General features: G+C 37.9%; 1 protein-coding gene across 1 annotated transcript in view; it reads right to left on the bottom strand.

Moving 5' to 3' along the window:
• LOC124775357 (insulin receptor substrate 2) overlaps positions 1-22050 on the bottom strand; it is a 193003-nt gene that overhangs the window by 120132 nt on the left and 50821 nt on the right. Inside the window, exons 6-8 of the mRNA XM_047250189.1 lie at positions 21386-21528; positions 19571-19722; positions 13460-13522 (exon numbers count right to left, since the gene is read on the bottom strand). Of these exons, the coding sequence (XP_047106145.1) occupies positions 13460-13522; positions 19571-19722; positions 21386-21528 (358 nt within the window). The remainder of the gene's footprint in view (positions 1-13459; positions 13523-19570; positions 19723-21385; positions 21529-22050) is intronic.

Genomic DNA, 22050 nt, shown 5'->3' on the forward strand with positions numbered 1-22050 from the left:
GAATTACCCACACTGGTTACAAGAACTCTAACTTCTCTCAGATGTTTCAACACTAGACACAATTTTTTTTGTTGTGGGTGGTTGGCAAGTTTATTATGAGATCAATTAATTTTGTGTCTCGATGATCATCTTCGACATAAGTGACTGTTATCAGCTGGGAACTGAAGCACTTTTTGGAAACTTGAATTCACATTAGGGAACCACTGTTAACTATCCAGTTTAAGTCTCACATACCACAAAAGTTCCTGAAGTTTATGAATATACCTAATGTACCAGAAATCTTTCTGGTTGGTATGTTAATTATGGATTAAGCAGCTTACAAACGCATATAGAAGATCATAGGCTCTCAATTCCTGACTCACATGTTACTTCTACTGACAAGTTCTAATTTCCCTGTATTATCGTTCTTCCTATTGCCACTTCAGTGCAGTTTCTTTGTTCATTTCTAATACTTCATATTTTATGTCTAGTATCCAGTTTTTGTTTCTGTAACAGTTTTCTGTTACTGATTATGCAGGATGTAATCTGTTATGAAGCTTTCAGTCCATACACTAGTGTCTTTCACCTCCCCCCCCCCCCCCCCCCCCCCAAAAATTCAATCCATTTGTGTACTCCACATAACTACTATTCCTTCATACTAAAACCAGCTGGGGGACAAGTGAAACATCTTTTCAAATAACAAATGTACAAAATAACAATTCCATCTGTCAAACATGAGTAACTGCACTTAAATGAAAACTGTACATACGATACACATAAATAATTGCTCTCTTCAATGCCTTAAACACACAACCTAGTTATCCACTAAGACCGCATTGCTGGGGTGGAGAATGGTTGTGTGTATATGTGCTTTTCTCCATGCCACTGTTAACACTTCACCACTAGAGCCGTAACCTAACTGTGATGGCTGAAGTTTGGGGGTGAAAAGGGGGGGGGCTGCTTATACTACTGAGCAAACATTTGTCATAGCTTATTAGTGCGAGATTTTGACCTAGAACTGAATCCTTACGCTATAACAACTATCAACTTTATATATATCAAGATGGTATCTGTTCTTTCGGACATGTCCGAAAGAACAGATACCATCTTAGTATATATATATAGTTAAGGCTCACTGGCCACTTGACCATCTTGTTCTTCTGTGCGAATGCACAAACAGTGCCCGAACTCTTACGGGAATCGGCAACGTGCCGCGAGTAATGAGCATAATGGGCAGGGGCACTACGAATGTAGTGCAGGACAATACATTGAGAATGTGGGTTTCGTGGGAGGCGTGCCAGAGGTAAATCCCTGCAGTCGCACTATCCTTAGTGTCCTCGGTGGCTCAGATGGATACAGCGCCTGCCATGTAAGCAGGAGATCCCGGGTTCAAGTCCCAGTCGGGAGACACACATTCATCTGTCCCCGTTGACGTATGTCAACGCCTGTAACCAGCTAAGGGTGTTCATTTCATTGTAACTATCAACTTGCTGATCAACTCAAGACAGTGGACAAGCAGTTCACTACAGACACAGTTTTGCACATCACTGGAAAGCAAGAAGAGTGGAGCTGTTGCATGGGCTCACAGAAAAGAACATGGAGAACTGTTTTGATTCAAGAATGAATGAATGAACGAATGCATCTGAGTGTGAACTCAAAAAATTACTATGCAAGTGGCCATTACTAACTGAACATATCTGGTATGTATGCAAACTGGCAGCATACATCTCATTTCGTTTCTGTCAGACCTGGAGCATGACATTTCCTGGCAGAGTACAAGAACATGTCTATGGAAAATTTCTGATCCACTGCCAATGAGTTGATCAAACAAGCTGAATATTGTCACATCATAGGGACACAGCTGAGGATTTTTTTTAAGTGCATATTAGTATACTAAAATATTAGTTTTGTACTAATTAAAGATGTCTTCTTTTCTATTCGGCATAACGTGACGCAGTTTTTTGGTCATACAAACTGAAAATTTCTGAGACAGCTGTCCAAAATTACAGGACAGTAATACTGCAGACAGAACACAATGGCAAAGACAGGTTCACAAAAGACAGAGTCTGACACATTAACAACAGACATAATTTGTACCTGAGGTCATGCTTCCACAATAACACCACACAAAAATTAGTTCTCAAGCATATACGTATTCCAAGAGCAAACAGCTGCATCCCAATGCAACATCAGATACACTAAGATAAATCAGGCAAGGCTATGAACTTGGCTAGTTTGAGTTGCAGGATCATACTCACCGTTGTATTAACTAGCTTAATGATAAATCAATACAAAAGACATGCAAATATGAAAAAATAATAATAGCAAACAAATTATGAGGTTTTTTTCAAGTGCTAGGAAGTCTGAATAAAAACAAAAACTGTCTACTAACCCTAGACGATGGTCTAAAATCTCGCAGGACTGTCGCTTGCAATGCTCTGCGCAGAGGTTAAAGAGTGACTAAAATAGCTCAGAAAATTTTATTCTTCTTATGCCTTGGAAAGTGGTCTTAAAAATCCTGAGCGAGCTCTTCAAATAAAGGACAGATAAAAGGATCAAAATGAAAGGAATGTTATGGTGGCAAAGCTATTAAAGATAATATTTACTGCTGGGACCTTATGATTCTCCCTTCTCCCTATACACCTATTTTTACATGGCATCCTGTGAACTGCCCCTTGCTATCTCTGTAAAATCCTATTTCCTATGATCCCTATCTCTTTTCTTCTGCTGGTCAATGGAACTTCAAGTTTCTCCAATAGGTACTATATCTATACGATTTGTGAGCAATAAATGGGGGTAGAAAAATGACAATTACCAGATGAAGTGGCAACAGTATCATTGAATACCAATAATTCACCTAGCTGATCAGCTAGTACCGGTCAGGTCACCACATATCCAATAACGTCTGTTTAAGCTCCTGCCTGCCTGTTTCTACATGAACTAAAGAATAACTTGCAGATAATAGTGTCTAACATTTGTGCATTACTATACAGCAATCACACCAAGTGACTAAGGGACCAACTTCAGATGTAAACAATAGTTTAAAACACAAAAGGTGAAACACCTGTATTAACTTCCAGATTCTGAAGCAGAGGTTTATGTCATTTTAAGCACATGATAATGTAGCATCTACTTTTGGCAAAATTCGCAATTATCTTGGTGAAATTCACAGCATTTTTTGTATATACATTATTAGGCACACAAATTTAAAAGGAAGCCTTAGTGCTTAGAAACTAATTATATTTGGGAGCTTTCAACTGGAATGTTTGTTTGCTTTTGTAAAAACTTAAACAGCTTTTTTTAATGCTCTTTGCTTTTCTTCTTTTGGCTCTATGTAAACTTTCAACAATTGATTTTTTATGGTGAGAAGCAGCACCGCTTTCTCACCTCTGGTTAAAGTGTTTCTCGACACTATTTTTCTCTTCCCACCCAATTCAATAATGACAAAATCTATGAAATATTGATTTTGAACTTTCATGGGCATTCATAAGCATGCTACCCATACCTTGTATTAATACAGATAGAGCCTACAAGGTACTTATTGTAGAAATGGAATAGCACGTTAGGGAAAGACTTTCGAAATGGTCAAAATAAATTAGCAGGTTTTGTTTTCTGGTCACACTACAGCAGAGTGCAGACACTATAAACTGGAAGTTGGCTTTGAGCATAAACAAATTACAATTCTGACCATCAGAGGGAACAGAAATGCTGCAGGAAAACAAGCCCTGCTTCCCTCTTGCAGGGCAGCCAGACCACAACTGCGTTATGTCGATCCCTTCTATTGTTTTAAAGGTTATAATTGTTGTGAACATAGTTCTGCGTAGTCAGCGCGTACACAACTTTCCCACTAGAGCAAGCCCCACTAAGCACAACAGTGCAGGCGCAGCACTTGTCCGTCTCCGCACTACGAGATGGTGCTGCCATAAAGACAGACCAAATTCTGCTTCCGCCGATCCGCGTATTAATATGTACGCAGCCAATGAGATTGCTGCTAACATAGAACCTTTTCTCCTTGTGGATCACACTCGCACAGTGATACCTGAACGCTCAAGGTATTATAACGAGTGTACAGACCTCCAATTAGTCAGTCTGCATTAGTCTGCACCAGTCTGCATTAGTCTGCATTTGTCTGTACCAGTCTACAGTCAAGTTTCAGTCTGCGACCAATAAGATTATCATATTCCTGTACTTAGCCATGAAGAGAAATGTATAGACACTTTGTCAAGTATCAGAGATATGTGAGAATAAGATTAACGTACCAAGACCAAAGGAACTTCAGATTGTCAATTGTAAATAGCATCCAGAACCAAGTTAAGTTATTTCTATGCTTTTTATTACTTTAATAAATGAGTGTGAAAATTAATCAAGTTCTGTTTAAAGTTGGTCACCGTCAATCTGCTACTCTAAGCATGCAAGTGGCATTTCTATTGCCTGACCTAACGGCAGAAGATAAACACGCCACGAGACGTATTGCTGACACTCGCCTACTTCGTTAGAGCGACAAGTCAAATAATCTGATGGTGTGTGTACCGAAGGTTTTACAGTACGCACACCACAATAATCAAACTCTGTGATGGGTCAGGATTAATTTCTTCACTCATTTAAAAATAAGAAAACAATGCACAACGCAAATCCTTCAGTAATGGCTACCATGCAATTGTCTGCTAAGGTTGGCAATGTCGTAAATAAGGTAGTTCATGCCCGATCTCTACCAGTATTTGATGGAACAATAGTTCAAAACACCCGCTGTGTAAAACTGTCATTTTAAAGTGTCCACGTTATATCAACATTTGAACTTTATGCATGTTATCTTTAGAAACTGCATTTCACTAGCTGATTAGCAATACCAGTAACTAAAAACTAAGTACTTTTCAGTATTTATATGCAGAAAATAAAGTTATTTCAAACTGTCTCTGGTGAAACAGTTCATCTACATACAACTTTTTATGAAATAGCATTTATTAGGTAATTTTCTGTTTTTGCATTCTGAGGCACAATTCACATCTATCCCAAAATGTGAATTTTTCAGGTCCCTAGTCATTTATATCTTAAATATTAGTGCTTATATTGCTTGCTGTCACCTTTAATTAGCTTACTTGTCTCTTGCTTTTCTCACTATTTCATATTCACAGTATGCATCTACTTTACCACACTTCAGTTTGCTCTGCTCTCCTATAATTGTTACTCTTTGGTTGAATTTTTGTTAATCTAATAATAAAAACAGTAATAATAATAATAACTGTGAACTTTGATTTATCAGCAGATGAATTTCTATCTTGCTTATAAAGTAGAAAATTGAAGCAAGTACTGAATAATAATTTATTTTTCTAGCAGAGCTATACACTTCCAGGGGTATTTCATCAATATGTTTATATTGTGAGAGAATTATATATTTCATGTTGCCAGTGAGGTCCTATGCTCATGAGAAGGGAGGTAAGAAAACAAGTGCATCCATAATTCCTTCCTCCACAGATAAAAACAAATGTCAATTTATTGTATTTCTTAAAGGTTTCATTAACACAGCAGTAAAGTCGCATAGACAGACAGCGAAGTGATCAATGATCTGCTCTGGAACAAATTTACTACAGATTTTATGCAAGTCGAATCTGCTAGGGATTACCTGTCACTGATTGACAATAACAATGAAGATGTTGTACTTCATAGGTGTTCAATAAAAAGAATACAACCATAATTATGTAAAACAGTTCAGACGTAAAAGTGTAATATTCAATGGGTGAGTGCATTAAAAATTTCTCCAGCTTGCCTGTGTACTGGGAAAAGTCGACCTGGAGATGAGGATTACGATTACATCTATATCTACAACTACATTTATACTCCACAAACCGCCTTACGGTGTGGGCGGCGGGTATTTTGTCTAACAGTGTCACTTCCCCCTTTCCCTGTTTCAGTCACGAATGGTTCACTGGAAGAATGATTGCTGGTAACTCTCTCTGTGGGCTCACTTCTATCTAATTTTATTTTCATGGTCTTCTCACAGGACATACATAGGAGGACACAATATTTTGGCTGACTCTTCTATCTAATTTTATTTTCGTGGTCTTTTCACAAGACATACATAGGAGGACACAATATTTTGGCTGACTCTGCTACAAACATATGCTCTTGGGAATTTAATAATAAACTGCACCCTTGCAGCATCTCTCTGATGCTTCAGCACTTACGGAATGTACCTGTAATAAAATGTGCTGCTGCTATTTGACTCTTTCTTATTTGCTCCATCGATCCTACCTGGTATGGATACCAGACTGGCAAACAATATTCAAATATTGGTCAAATAAATGCTTTGTGTGCTGTTTCCTTGCTCTCCGAGGGACAGCGCCATGCCAAAGTACTTACTGTGCGGATGGAGAGACTTTGAAGCTGAAGGGCTATGATATTTGTATTGCAGCTACTGGTGGCAGAACAGGCTTCAGCCGACCGACCAGATGAAGAGTGTCCCACGATGCACCATCTCTCCCATAACCGCTCCCACAGTCCTTCCCTGATTATCCAACAAAGGTGTGACGTGATCCACAGTGAGGGGTGCTTGGCACATGGGAAGATGTGTCACTGAAAGAGCCTCAAGGATATTTGGCGATCTCCCTGAGTAATTAGACATGCACTGCATGAGGGTCTGTGGTGTTGACTGAATACATCCCCAACTCTCGTGGAAACAAAACAAAAACTGAGGGACTTGAAGAGACCTCAAACACCCTAGCATTGGGATTCAAACTGATGGAAGCTGTTTCCACAACTGGATCAGACAAAAGACCAATCCAAGAAGGGGAAACCGTTACTGAGAAGTTGGACTAGGTCAAAAATCACATCCTTGTCCGAGGCCCGAATGGGGGAAATTACTGAAAGAACAAAAACCTAAACATAAACTGCAGGAACTACAAGTTCTGGAACCTAAGATTTCCAAAAGAGGACTATCTCAGGCTGAAGGGGGTAATCAGACTCCTTCTACCTTAAGACATGGAACAAGAGAACAAGGAAGGAGTCTAATACTCCCACTTCTTAGGATACATGGATCCAGAAAACACCGAGGCAGGAAATGGAAAGCAGACCTACACTACTGCAGTCTCAGTTTTCATGATGGCAGCTGTGCAACGGGGACATTCACTGGTCAACATCACTTCACAGCAGACGAAGCTTGTTCAGATGGCTCTCTTTGAGAAGAATAAGGGTGGATTCAAGCCCAGGACCCAAATTCAGGAAGGTGTATCTGGACAAAAGTCTTCTTATCTTGTTTTTGTGGGGACTGAAACAGTGGACTGGCTTAGGGAAATGGTGCCCAAGGTATGTACGTGGGTGGACGTGAAGCTGCTAGTCAAGACAGTGGCTGAGGTCTCCAAGACCACAAAGGTATCAATTTGGGTACCAAAACGTCTTAAGGATGTATCTTCAAACACACCCTAGAGATAAGGGCGCAGAACCAGAAGGTCTCGACATAGAATTGGGGGTAATCAACCAAAAGGTTGTACTGCACGGACAAACCTTTGTGGTGGAAGCCAACAAAAACTCCCAGACAGCCATGTGATAAATGGACCTGAAATTGTACTTAAAAAAGAGTTCTCGCAGGTTGCCATCACATAATCAAAGATACTGGATGTGAGCAATGTGGCAAGTTGGAGGCTGTAGATAAACCTGCACTATAGTAAAGCAGCAACTGCTGCCCAGAGTAGTCTTCTGGGAAGACATGAGGTAGAAATGGCCATGATCCAAAAATCCTATCTATATAAAGGCTCCATTTCAGTTAGTCCATGGAGGAACTAGAGGTAAGTTGATTTAAGTTAAAAATCTAAAGAGCTCCAGAATATGCATTCATGTTAAGAATGGAATCTCATTCATGATGATGGTGGACCAGGGACAGTTTGAGGTCAAAATGGGTGTTAAACAGGCCATCACCATTAGGAATCCCCCTCCTGGCATTAGTAAAATAATGCTATTTCCTTTGTTGATGGACAACAGTTTCTGAGGATTCTTCCAATGAATCTCAGTCTGGTATCTGCCTTACCCACTCTTTAATTTTATGTGTTGTTCCACATCAAATCACTCTGTACTTATACTCCCAATATTTTATGGGTGTGATTGCCTTCAGTGATTGTTCTGCAATTGTATAATCACACAAGAATGGTCAATCTACATATTTTCAATATGTTACATTTGTTTACATTATTCCCTGCAGCAAGTGTCGATCATCTGCAGGTTTTCCTGCATTTCACTACTATTTTCTAGTGTTGCAATCCCTCTGTTTACATTTTGTTATATAATGAGTCTAGTCTCATTATAAGGATTTGTGCTTCCCTTGCTCAAGCATTCAAATTCATGGTAGTGAGTTACAGGCATATTCATACTACTTAACTGTTGCGTATCACTGAAAATCAATACGGGATGAGTGCAATGTGCTTTAACACACAGCATTTGTTTCAAGTACTGGTTTGAAAACTCCCCTTAGCCCAGTTCTCCGTGTATTTCTGTGAGACCTAAGACTCTCAAAGTGAAAACTACCACACAAGGTGAACCAATGCAAAAACTCATTTAAGGTTATGTAGTTGTCAAAGTATTTGTTGTCAAACAGTTCTTTTATTACTGCAATACTGGAAAATGCTAGATGAGGTATAAACAATGGATGAATTAAGACAATCATTCACCTTATAGGGGAGGCACTGAGTAATATAGACGACCATAATCAAGAACTAAAACATGGTAGCTAGCAATATTACAATATGAACACCTGCAGGCATTCCAAGCCATGCAAATAGTCATTGAAGAACTTCTGAGTGTATGTTTCAATATGTTAACAGATTTCTAGCAAGGAACACTAACTACAGAGCACTTGAGAAAACAGATTTAAGCCGTGAGCTTGCAGCCCAGCTTAGAAACTTATAAGATGGTTTTCTTTAGAAATACCGCAGGACAAGACATTTCTGTTTGTAAATGGGACCGAGGTATTCCAGTGAGGAAAACAGCAAGGTTGTGCTACTGTACCGGAAATGATGTGGCATGAACCAAGCTTAACCAGCTGTGGGCCTGTCTGGAGAAGCATCTGCCTGTCTCCAATGGCATAAAGGAGTCTCTTTTATAACCAGAGGCTCTGGTAGAATTTCCCCAAAAGCATTTAATAGACACACCATTATAAACAAAACTAGATCATCTTACTTCTAAATTCTCACGTCCTTACTTAATATTGAAAATGTGCAGGTTACTTGTGTCTTAGGATAACGTATTTTATGAGAAACAATTCATTTAGACTTAGAGAGTTTGATATCTTTTTTATCCATATTTGAGTGTGATTTATTTGTGAAACTCTTTTTATACATGAGGACTGATTGGTGGAAAAGGTGTATTACTAAACTGTAATGTAATGCATAGAACAGAGTGACAACTACCAATGGGAAGCAAGCTAACAGAAGTAAAGGGGAAGGCATAGTATGGTGGACTTGTTTTTTACACTCCAAAGACTAAGGAGCTCTATTCTTGAAAGAGTAAGGAACTCCATCTTCATGACGTGAACGACAGGTGGATGCATAATGCAAGTGTTGTCGAGATAACTGCTGCTTAAACAGAGCTATGTTTTAATGAGAAAATTATTGAATGGCAAAGTAATTCCTTGTGCTGTCTAACTCATTTGATAATGTCAACCTAAACTCATTTACCTATGCTGCAGTTACCAAGCCTACAAAGAATTATTATACTTCCTATGTTAGCAAAATAGGAACGGTTTTGTGTCATGCGAAATTGTGAAATTGGTCTCTAGACAACACCTAATGGAGCAAAATTACTTCAAGTGAGTCCTATCAAATATTTATGTTCCCTTCACAAGACACATTTAAATAAAATAGAATGGTAACTAGCGAGCTCATGTGTCTGTGTGCTTTGGAGAAGAATGCCAGTTCAAAAACAGAGCTACCATTTCTTCTTAATTTGTCTATCTTAACACTCTATGCCTCTACTGCACTGTGACTAATTATCTTTACTCATTCCATAGTGATTTCTTTCATATTCATTAAGTCAGCCAAAGATCGAAGTTACTATCTAGGCAGGCAAAAATAAGAATGTACCAGACCATCATCAAGCCAATAGTGTGCTATGCAAGTGAGACATGGACCCTGACAAAGAAAACAGAGGAAAAAACTCATCACTTTTGAAAATAAAGTACTGAGAAAAATATACGAACCAGTGAAAGAAAATGAACAATGGAGAATAAGGAAAAACAGAGAACTCCGACAATTATACACACTGCCTGACGGCATAGGGAGTGTGAAAATTAAGTGACTAAAATGGTATGGACATGTGAGCAGGAGAGGGGAGAACATGGTAATAAAGGCCGTAATGGATGGAGAGCCTGAAGGACAGAGACCACTGGGATGGTCGAGAATGAGATGGAAGGATAATACCATGGGAGGCATGCACATACTGGGTCTGAGAGATGAAGATGCAGATGACAGGAAAGTGTGGAAGGCTGGACTGAGTGAGGCCAAGGACCAACTGTGGTTTGTGTGGCCAGTATAATTAAGTAAGTAAGTCAGCCAAAGTCAAAATAAGTGTCACATTATCAAAATCTGCAGCAATAGATGAAACTTGACAATGAACAACTGACAAAAGCCACAAAGAGTCACCTCTACTTTGAAGTCATGCCGGTTAAGTGAGAGAAGTTTTCCTGTGTAGGTCTTAAATTCCACTGTAGACCTTTTTGTGTAATGCTTTCGCAATGACATATAACATACCTAGAGAATGTCAAGCACCAAGTAAGCTACCAAACCAAGACTTGTGACAAACAAATACCTTGACTGATGTAATTAAATTTGGACTCATCGTTATTAATAAAAATATCATCATGGCATATTCTGCTGCATTAATGTCATTAGCATTGCATGTTTGTATGTTGAGAATTGTGTTAAAATTAAACAATATGTCCCTTGTATGTCAACTGCTATTACATAATCGTCAATGTGTTTCCAATTTCGTTACCCTATGAAATTTTTTTATTTACTAGCACTGCATATCAAGAAGACAGAACATATCCATATTACGAAGTGAATGATCTGCATCAACTACAAGCAAATGTTATAGATGGTGATAGACAGAATAAATCAACAAGATGTTGCCTTTAGTATGTGGTGACGGTGGTGGTTACTATGACGATGGCCACTGTTCACTCAGGCTCCAAGCTAAGAATTAAATAAAAAAAAAAATCTGAATTTGTCAAACATGGAATGACACAGCTCACTGTACAAAACAGCATTCAGTGGCTAACAAAAGCATACGGCCTATAATGCTATCAATGAACTGCAATAACTTCTCATCTGCATACAATAAGATTACTTACCATTTCTAGGCCACTTGACATGTCAACCACATCTATCCTTTTATAAGGCAGAAATACTTACTGTTCTGCATGAAGTTCTTAGAAGCAGATAAAATGTACTGTAAAGCCTCTTATATTTGGTATAAAGAAATGCAGCACAAAATTATCAGTAATAACAGTACTTGCTTACTAGAAACTACATATTTCTGGACAACAGTACAAGGTGCAACACAGAAATTAGAGATAACTACTCTACCCTTCAATGTTTTGTAAGCAACATCTGAAAAATGAATCCCCACGAAAGATTTTAACTGTGAACTACGCTAGGCAACAGAAGCTTTTATGCCCATTATTGGTGGTAGTATGGAGCCACATTACCAAATTACGTCATACAGTCTGAATCAAATCTGCCATCCACAACTCCAAATTTCACAGATATTCTAAAGGTCACGCAACTGCAGCCACGGGTTATTTCCTAAATTAATGACACGCTGTAACATCAGTGAAATTGCTAACTAAATCTTTGCAACCATGGAGCTGTAAGAGAAAAACAGTGACAGAATGATATTTTGAGTACACCTATTATAAATGTTCCTACAGCTCAAAGTATTGCAAAGCCGATCCAATAGGTTATTTTAATCTTTCACTGGCATTCATTTCAGAAAACATTGTACTCCTGCAATGCTAAGATTTTGTCTAAATGTTTTGGAGAAAATTCGAGACAAAATACCAAATCTTTTGCAACTGACACAATACAAAGAAGCAGAGTATTAATGCAGTTAACTTTTCTTGAGCAATCAATCATGTAAAATACCACTGTAACACAGCATTTAACATCTGCACTACATCATTAATTTTACTGGGCTGAAAGTTCAGGACGGAAATAAACTGAAATGATCGAAAGAAATGATGGTAAGAAAAGGAACTTAACCAGTGTTTAAATACAGCACATTTGTACTATAAATACATACAGACAAAGCAGTTTGAAGGATCTGAAAAGCAGGAACACATTTTCGGAATTTCATTTATAAACATGCATAATTGTAAGAACAGTCACCTGTCTTTTGGGAGACCTAATGAAATACTCAGCAGAAGACAAGTTCAATAGTTTCTGTATCAAGCAGTTGTTTATCGCTTCTGAATGATACAGCATTACGGTGAACAAGCATTTTCAATGAAGCAACACAACTACCTAAGAATCAGCTGTGTACTGTGACCAGTACTGTAAGGATATGGAAGGAATTAAAACTTTAACTAAGGGAAACCTATAAGGCATAATATTAACACAGAAAGGATCAAAAACATGATGATGAATTGAACCAAAGTTAGATATCTCTGACAAAATCGCATCAGACTATTTATCCTACTCCTCCACAGACCCTGCTTCATATTTTATTTATTTTTCCTCTTGTTTTCAGTGTCACATTTTACAATGAAATGATTTGAAAGAACAGACATTTAAATCTTACTTTTTCACCATTCATTAATACAGAAATTTTGCCTTGAAGGTATGAATGAAGACATTAGCTCTGTTTCACTTGTTATTCAAAACATATAACTTAATCTTTAATGTGAATAATAATCTATACAATAGTGCACTCAGTTTAAATTAATTTTAAAGAACTGAATGTAAGCATGTAAACAAGAGAAATAAGTGAAGTAGACACAAACAAAAACTGCTGATAAGGTAGTGAGAAACTATAAATCAATCTGAGGAAATTTAAAAAGGAAGGAAGAGCTGGAATACACAACAAGAAATATTCGGAATGGGAACAGAAGAAAAACAGAGAAAATAAAATGCATAAAGAACTGAAACAAACTTACGAAGAACAGTCAAAGAAAAGTAATAAGGAATGGCTAATAAAGTCTTGGCGAGATAATTTCTATATCACTAGAAACAAGCAATCAGAATTCAGATACCTTCAATTTCTAAAATATTTTTGTGTAATGGAATGTAACTTAGATGCAATATTGTTATAAAATGTCAGAAGAACCAAACAGATCAGTTCAGTTTCCACTTTTCATGTTTTTAATAAGAAAACTGTTTACTTGAAAAGTGGCCAACTGGGAAAAAAACATATAATTCACTATAAAGAAGTTTGTTTGACACAACTTACAAGAGAATGTTATCTGTCACCTTCTGAAACATTTATAATTCCTGTCACTTACCTTGGTTGTGCACAGCTTCTGTGCTGCCACTAGGTGGATGGTGCTCATTGTAAATGGATGATCCTGAAAACAAAGAGGATCATATTCTAAACACAGAGAACACATGTAATGTCCTTCCTCAGCATTAGCCTGGCACGCATTTTTCTCTTTAAAATAAGATTAAAGTCACAACAGATGAATGTGTATATATTTATTACAATACTCAATAAACTACAGAAAAAAAATTATGTCAAGGTAAGTAAAACAGGATTAAGAAATTTAAATTTAGTGTCTCCTGTACTAACTAGAGTTGGGAATGTGAAAGAAACCTGAAATTTGAAATGCAACACCACGAATGACCCAAATGAATCGTGACTTGGAAGACATGAAGAAGAGTGAAAGATCAGTAACTGGGCAATGGAAATTCCACGATGTAACAACATGGAAAGGACAAATTGCTACACACTACATAGAAGATATGTTGAGTTGCAGACAAGCACAATGAAAAGAATACCAAAAATATTTAAGCTTTTATACAAAGTCCTTCTTCAGAAATAGAACTCCAACACATTCACACAACATCATACATAAATACAGCTACAGTTGGGCCTTAGTTTCCAGTGACAGAAGCCATGTGTGAGTTGTTGTGTGAACGTGTTCACATTCTACGTCCATGGAATAACTTTGTCCAGAAGCTTAAATACTTCTAACATCCTTGCGTGGTGAGTACCAACCTATCCTATCTATGTTGTTATTATTACATCAATAACTTTTAAACACAATGAATTTTCACTCTGCAGCAGAGAGTGTGCTGATACGAAACTTCCTGGCAGATTAAAACTATGTGCCGTACTGGGACTCGAATCTGGGACCTACGCCTTTGTGACCAAGTTCTCTACCGGCTAAGCATGACTCACAGCCCACCCTCACAGCTTTACTTCTGTCAGTACCCATTTCCTACCCTCCCAGTTTTACAGAAGTTCTGGACTAGCACTGCTGGAAGGAAGGATACTATGGAGACACAGCTTAGCCAAAGCATGAGGTATTGTTTCCAAAACCCTTTGCCTTATGCAAGTTGTTTCCAAAATCATTTGCCTTATGCAAGAGAACTTTAGTGATATTGGATAGGTAGGAGATGACAAACCGGAGGAAGTAAAGCTATGAGGACAGGTCGTGAGACACGCTAGGATAGCTCAGTCAGTTAAGCATTTGACTGCAAAAGGCAAAGGGGCACACAATTTTAATCTGCCAGGAAGTTTCAATAACTGGTTAAGACCGCAGAGGGATGGTTTATGTAATGGCTCAGCAACACCTTCTGATGCGGCTGGAAAAGTAGTGCTATGCTAAGCTCAACCTGTGAAAAGCTTCAGGAAAACTGAATTTTGAAAGCAAGTGTCAGTGTGCCTCACTGGCACCAAAGGGTGCAATATCAGCAAGTGAATAAGAATGATCAATGTACGAAAAATAGGTTTCTCATACTACAACATTTTAATTATACATTGCTACAACAACAGTACTTGTATATGAAAATGGACAGAAGAATGTCAGCAAAGCACAGAGTTTGTACTGGACAATGCAATACAATGGATGTACTGGAAGACCACACTTGTTCATGCCAGAGCTTGAAGTGACCCTACATCCCTGGCAGTAATGCCCAACCTGTCATCCCCCTCCCAAACCAACACCTTTCAACAGTTTTTTCTCCACATAAATCATTAACAATACATAAATTATTAATTAGAAATAAAAGAAAAAAAGAGTTGACAAAATGTCCCTTCACAACGCATTGTGTTTTTATTGCAACTTTATGTTGAATTTCCTTGTTTCAAGCAAAGCAGACGCATTGATTATATTGCTAAAGTCATGTTTAGCAGCTGTGTTGTATTCTGTTGATAAATATACAGCTTAAATTGACAGTCTGCTTTTATCCATATTTTGACCGTAAGTAATTTTTTTTTTTTTTTTTTTTTTTTTTCGACTTTAGTTTGCTGTAACTGTGTTCAAAAAATGCTACAGTCACTGGTGTTTTCATAAATGTTCTCAAAGCTATTTTGATGCTCAGATAAGAGTCTCTCACTCTGTACTTTAAAAAAACTTTCAAAATATGCTTTCCATCCACTCTTTCACTTGGAACTTGAAAGCAGCTATTTCAGCTCCTATGCAACAATATCTGTGGTGTATCTTACACCAAAATCACCTGCATACTTTACAAAATAAGATGCAAAGCTTTTATTTATGAAGTTTCCTGATAGAAAATAAAGTCAATGATATGTTATGACATATGTGAGATCTGAAACTTCCTGGCAGATTAAAACTGTGTGCCAGACCGAGACTCGAACTTGGGACCTTTGCCTTTCGCGGGCAAGTGCTCTACCAACTGAGCCCCGTCCTGACAGCTTTACTTCTGCCAGTACCTTGTCTCCTACCTTCCAAACTTTACAGAAGCTCTCCTGCGAACCTTGCAGAACTAGAACTCCTGGAAGAAAGGATATTTCGGAGACATGGCTTAGCCACAGCCTGGGGGATGTTTCCAGAATGAGATTTTCACTCTGCAGAGTGAAAATCTCATTCTGGAAATATGTGAGATCTATTATCCACTTCATTTCTTATTCTATCAAATACTTTGAAGCAGTCTAGCTCAATTACTTTCTCAACACAGAAGTGGAGTGAGCATTCAATCATCTCTCTAGCTAACCTCTTTGCATTTCTTAACCTTTTAATGGTAAAACTACTTTGGGCAGATAAAGAATCACAAAAATCTTTGATTTTCCACCAAAACAGATAGAGTGACACTTCCAGTCACAAGCAAGACCTGGTAAAGTGGATGAGTAACAACACTAGAGTAAAGGGGATAGAGAGAGAATGGGAATATTCATTTTAGAACAGGCTCGATAACCAAGAAGGCGAGTGGCTTAATAGTTGTAACACAGCACGTGTCAGCAGAGCAAAGTGCTGTTACTACAGTCTGCTCATTGTAAGATTAACATGGTTATCAACAATGCACTAAGTATTCCTCAGATCTGTTGTTACATTATTGGATTGTCCTCCTCACACACAAACGTGTCTGATTATGAAGGTTTATGGTACAGCATCGCTGCTAGCATATCGCTAATGTAGCTCAGCAGTGATGAATCAAGACCCTCATGTCTATATGGACACAACTGGCAGGCATAGTGAAAGTGACAGTCCAGTGAGATTTGGTACACAAACTACATGGGCTAAATGTTTAGCACAGCGATTAAAAGAAAACTTAAAGAATTCCAGTGCTTCAGCACAGAGTTATATTCATAAGATAACAACAGCAATGTATCTAACACCTCAGTAAGGGCAACTTGCAGCGCTGGAGCAATGCAATTGATGACCAACAGCAAGAGAATAGCTGTCAACAGGTAAAACATATACAACTCCCATAATACTATTAATCTGCCACAGAGGTTATTTATTTACACAGCAAATTGTATCAATCAAAACTTAGGAGCAGCATAGGTACTGGCTGTAGGAACAAGTAAATTATATATCCCCTTGACCTTTAGTTTGCTTGTTTCTTCCATCATTGTGTCTCACCAAGTCCTTGTTGGCAATTATTGCAGGCCTTTGGTCAAACAACATATCTGTTTCAGTAGCTGCTCACTGACCTTTGAAATCCTACAACATCACACAGAAGTAGCAACAAGAACTCCACTGTCGAATATGAGGGAGCAGTGTAGCTGGCAGCTGTGTGAACTAAGTGCTCTTGGAACACAATGAGTAAGGGAACTAGTGTAGCTCCCCCAGTTAATCCTCAAATCCTCTTACATTCTATATTGTTGCCAGTTCTTGTGTCCTCTTTGTGCCTGTGTCCTTGGTGTGTGCCTATCTCACCAGCGCTTTCTACAGCAATGGTCTGCAAGGCCGTAATGGACCACGCAGATTCATTTGCAGTACAGATTCGACACTGGACCGCAGCAATAGGTACAGATCTATTTCGATTCCAACATTTCAGAGCAAATATACTGAATTAAAATTTGACCTTACTTCTCTTGCAGGTGGTCCATGTTAACAGCAACCCAAAACTGCAACCACAGATGAAATAACTGAAATGGTGCACAAAATAGAAAGAGTATGGTACATTCACAGTTAACACTGTGAAAACTCTATAAAGCTAGCACATCATATGCTGAGTGATGGTGGAAAGTAAAATTTTCAGCTATGTTTGGATTCTATTTAAAAAAAAGAATATAGTTGATTTTATACTCCAATTTGCTATCATGGACTCGAGTCCACACTGTAAATAAAAAAAAAGACGCCGTGGAACCAATTTAGTTTTTTCTGTGGCACGGAGTAGATTTTCCTGATTGATTACTTTGCAAAGAGTACAACAATAATTAGGAAATATCATACGAGTCTCCCGAACTAGATGGAAGCAAAAAATATGGGACAGAACACCTTGATTGCAAAAAGAGAACAAAGAAAAGTCACGTACATGCAGTTGCAGACAAATATGCTGCAGCAATGGCAAACACCGTAGAACTTAAGTACAAATTGTTGGAACACCCTCTCTATTCACCATATCTGGCAACCTACGAGTTCCATATGTTGCAGACTTTGAAAAAAATCCTAGCTGAAAAATGTTTTCAGACCAATAAATACATTCTCACAAACATAGATTAAAATTTTAAAAACCACCGCGAACCATACTTACGAATGGAAAGTACTTGCTGGAAAAATGTTGGGGGAAGTGGTCTGATGTCAGTGTATTTACACAAAACAATAAGCATATTTCTCGCATAAAAACTAAAAACTTTTCACTTTACCCTCATTAGTTAGCAATTAAATGAGTATCTATCTGAAAATACTGTGGTCAGAAAGAAGTGCTTTCTGGTAGTAACTGAAATCTAATCCAGTTTATGAGTCACGTACTTTCCATTGAGTTCACACTTTTTAAAACCTGAAATACTGCCCCTCTCTCTCTCTCTCTCTCTCTCTCTCTCTCTCTCTCTCTCTCACACACACACACACACACACACACAGGGAACATCTTAATAATTGAAAAAAACCTGCAAATGTACAGGAGACCAGGCAGATGCTTAACCTGCGTGCAAACACAGCAAACACAAACTTACCAAAAAGAGGAGTACATCATACTGGAATTATATTATGTAAACAAATGCCTTCTTAGTTAAAATGCATACTGACATTAAACACATTTAAAGTACAGTTAAAACAGTTCCTACTGGACCACTACTTCTACCCTCTCTGTATTTTTAGATCATCATAGTAAGTAAAATCTCATTTATCAGATATTGTTATTTGTGTATTATATCACTTTGTACTATAATTTACTTTGACTGTGTTGCTCAGGTACTCTCGCTTAAAAACTGCTACTATCATATGTACAAGAAATGTAGTGTCAATTTATTGTGCACTCTTAATTTGTTGAACATGTAGTCACAACTGCTACTGAAATCATTAATTATGTTTACCCCATGTACTACATCACATGTACTAAAAATGATTTCCTGGACCAAATAAATAACACAGGTGAAAGTAGTTGACCTGATGTTGAGAAACTGTTAATGCTCTTTCACAGATAGAAGCGATGCTGCTCACCATTATTACACACAAAAATGATTAAGGGACAAAGAAATGAACTTAGTGCACACATGTACTTACTGATGGGTTTCTGACTTAAATGATCAAAACACTATCTATATAATTTGACAGAACAAAGTCCAGAGAGTGCAAGGGACTGCAGCTACACAAATCAAAGACCGTGCAGTAATAAGTGGAATGTGTGTTCCTGAGAATACCTTCATTCCACATCCCTGAACATTCACCTTCCTGATCAGCAGACCAACAATGAATAATGAGAGAATTTAAAACTTCCACCTATTACCATCCACTGTCCAATTTCCATTCCTACCTGCTACTTATGAAATTCCCAACCCCATCATTTTTCACATTCTTCCTTTGCCTAAGAAATAGATCTAGTTTAAATCATGCTGTACTTGTACTTTCAGGAGTTGCTGTTTGCTAAGTTAGAATGATTTTCTGGCAAGCAGAGACTGAAACATTACATAGCACCAATAAAACTTTAGTGTATAAGAGGCAGTACACCGACAATACAATGATAACTATTCTCCATCTAGTTACCTGCAGAGTAGTGTGGTGGCTTTCCTGACACAGTGTGACCCTGCCTGCGGCATGGCCGTGCGGCGTCACTCCCTGGTGACGAGCGTGTGCGAGGACGTGAATTACCACTGACACTTATACTGCCTGAGTCCTCACGACTGCTACTCATTGCACTGATACAAAAGAAAAAAAGCAATCACTGACCAGCTATGTACCAGATTGACATTTTTTATAGAGCTCCTTCACACTTCTGCCTTATTATCATGCCTGCCTGAAGAGAAGTCCTTTACATACAACATTACATTAAGAAATGAAAATACCAATCCCTTTTCCACAAGTGTGAATATACGAATACAAACCTGGGCTGGTACCATATGTGATTTAGTTCTTTTTAAGTCTCTTCTATTTGGTAAAACCTTCAATCTTATTTCTGACTGGTAAAAATGAGAAAATACAAACTTCTCTATTTGATCAAGATTTGCTAATGCATTCCAGGAGTTTACACAATTCCTACAGAGAACCAGCCACAATTTTAATGAAATAACAGTTCTAGTCAACTTCTTGGCTTTTAATTCCACAGTTAGTAAGAGCCTGCAAAATCTTTAAACCATAGCTTCACCAGTGTTGTGGCTTTTAATTCCACAGCTAGTATGAGCCTGTAAAAGCTTTAAACCACAGCTTCACCTGGGTTGTAAGAGTTTGTCAAAAATTAAAATTTATTTGATCACCACAACTGGGCAAATTCATATTTATAGGCCACTGCCAAATTACATGCAAAAGCAGCTATGACAATCATAGGAAAGAGGAACCCAAGTCACAAGCTTGGACTGACGCTGGCAAATGTCACAGTTGCCATATTTTTGTGAATTAAGCCACAGCACATGACACCAACACGTATCAGAACACACTCTTGTGTGTGGATCTACAGAGGAGCACAAGTCTGGTGTTCAGGGAATCTGCGTCACCATGTTTGCCAGATATTGACACGGATACTTTTATTACCTCAAGTATCTGAAATGGTCATTTTAGAACTAAATGCCATCCCACAAGCATGCGTTAGCTTCTTTGACTATGGAGGTGGGTATGTAGTTGTGAAACATTTATTTCTGATTCAAACTGTCAGCTGTGTGTCAATAATAATGTTTCATCCAACTCCTTGTTTGGAAAGATAAAAATACATTCAGAAGTTGAATATAATAACAAACACTTTTCTGAATACCAGAGGGATAACTTAATACTTCACAATTTTCCAAGATGCCCAACATGTCATAAAAATGTCTGTTACTGGCCAGAGGAGACTGAAAAAATTAAAAACATCTGGATGTTACAGTTAAAAAGTACACTTTAAAATTACGGGAGGAGAAGGAAGGTTTAATGTCCCATTAACAGAGATGGAACGTAAGCTTGGGTTACGAAAGGATGGAGAAGGAAATTGGCCATGCCATTTTCAAAGAAACCATCCCAGCATTTGCCTGGAGCAATTTCAGGAAATCATGGAAAACCTAAATCTTGATGGCCAGACAGAATCGTTGTTCTCCCAAATGCAAACCAGCATGCTAACCAGTACGCCACCTCGTCCGGTTGTTTTCAAATGAGAGGCAGTTAAATAGTCAAAGCCTCTAAGTTATCATTTTATAATATTCCTCATCTTCTTATAATTAAGTTTCATTCTGTATATATGTTCGATTGTTCTAGCTCTAAAATGTAATAAGAAGGCAATGAATAGTGACAAAAGCAAAAAACTATCAGAAACACAATAACTATGCAGAGAAAAAATAATACAAGTTAAAGGAGACATGCAATATCACTGGTGGCCAAGCAGAAGAGAATACATACTGGAGGATTGCATCATGCATATTCTGGGCAATGTTGGTATCTTCAGTCTGCATCCACAGGTCACCAGCTCCTGTGCATGAAGAACGGCCAACTTCCATATAGAAAAAGCAGTCCGAGTACCCGCATCGCCGAATACCATTCAACTATAAAGCCAAATCAGTGTGACATTTAGATGGCACTAATTTGTAAAAACACTTTTCTGGATATGTTTCTCAGAAAATAAATAACTTAATATTTTAAACTGAGTTATTAATTCAAACAGCACACTGCTGCTTAGAAAAGGTTCAAATCTTAAGAAATATAAACATAATGTCATGCACATGACAGAATTGTATTTTATAATAAACATATTGCCTCAACGCAAAAAAAAAATGATTATCTGCATTACTGAGTAACTACTTGTTGTGGCTCATTAGACCGTGACTACTTTTCAACCTTGAAATGAGTCATTATGCTATGATAAACTTAAGATACATCGATCAGTTCAATGAAAGTAGAAAAACTGTTAAAAACACATTTGGAAGGCAAAGTTTCTGTGCAGACCAGAAAAAGATGTACAGAAATGTTGAGCAATGAACGGAATAAATGTAGATGAATTCTGACTCAAATGTGTCTACTTCGAAAATGACAACCACTAACTGAACATATTTGGTTACAACATTATC

Source organism: Schistocerca piceifrons, chromosome 2 (assembly GCF_021461385.2).
Source record: "Schistocerca piceifrons isolate TAMUIC-IGC-003096 chromosome 2, iqSchPice1.1, whole genome shotgun sequence".
Classification (NCBI taxonomy): Eukaryota; Metazoa; Arthropoda; class Insecta; order Orthoptera; family Acrididae; genus Schistocerca; species Schistocerca piceifrons.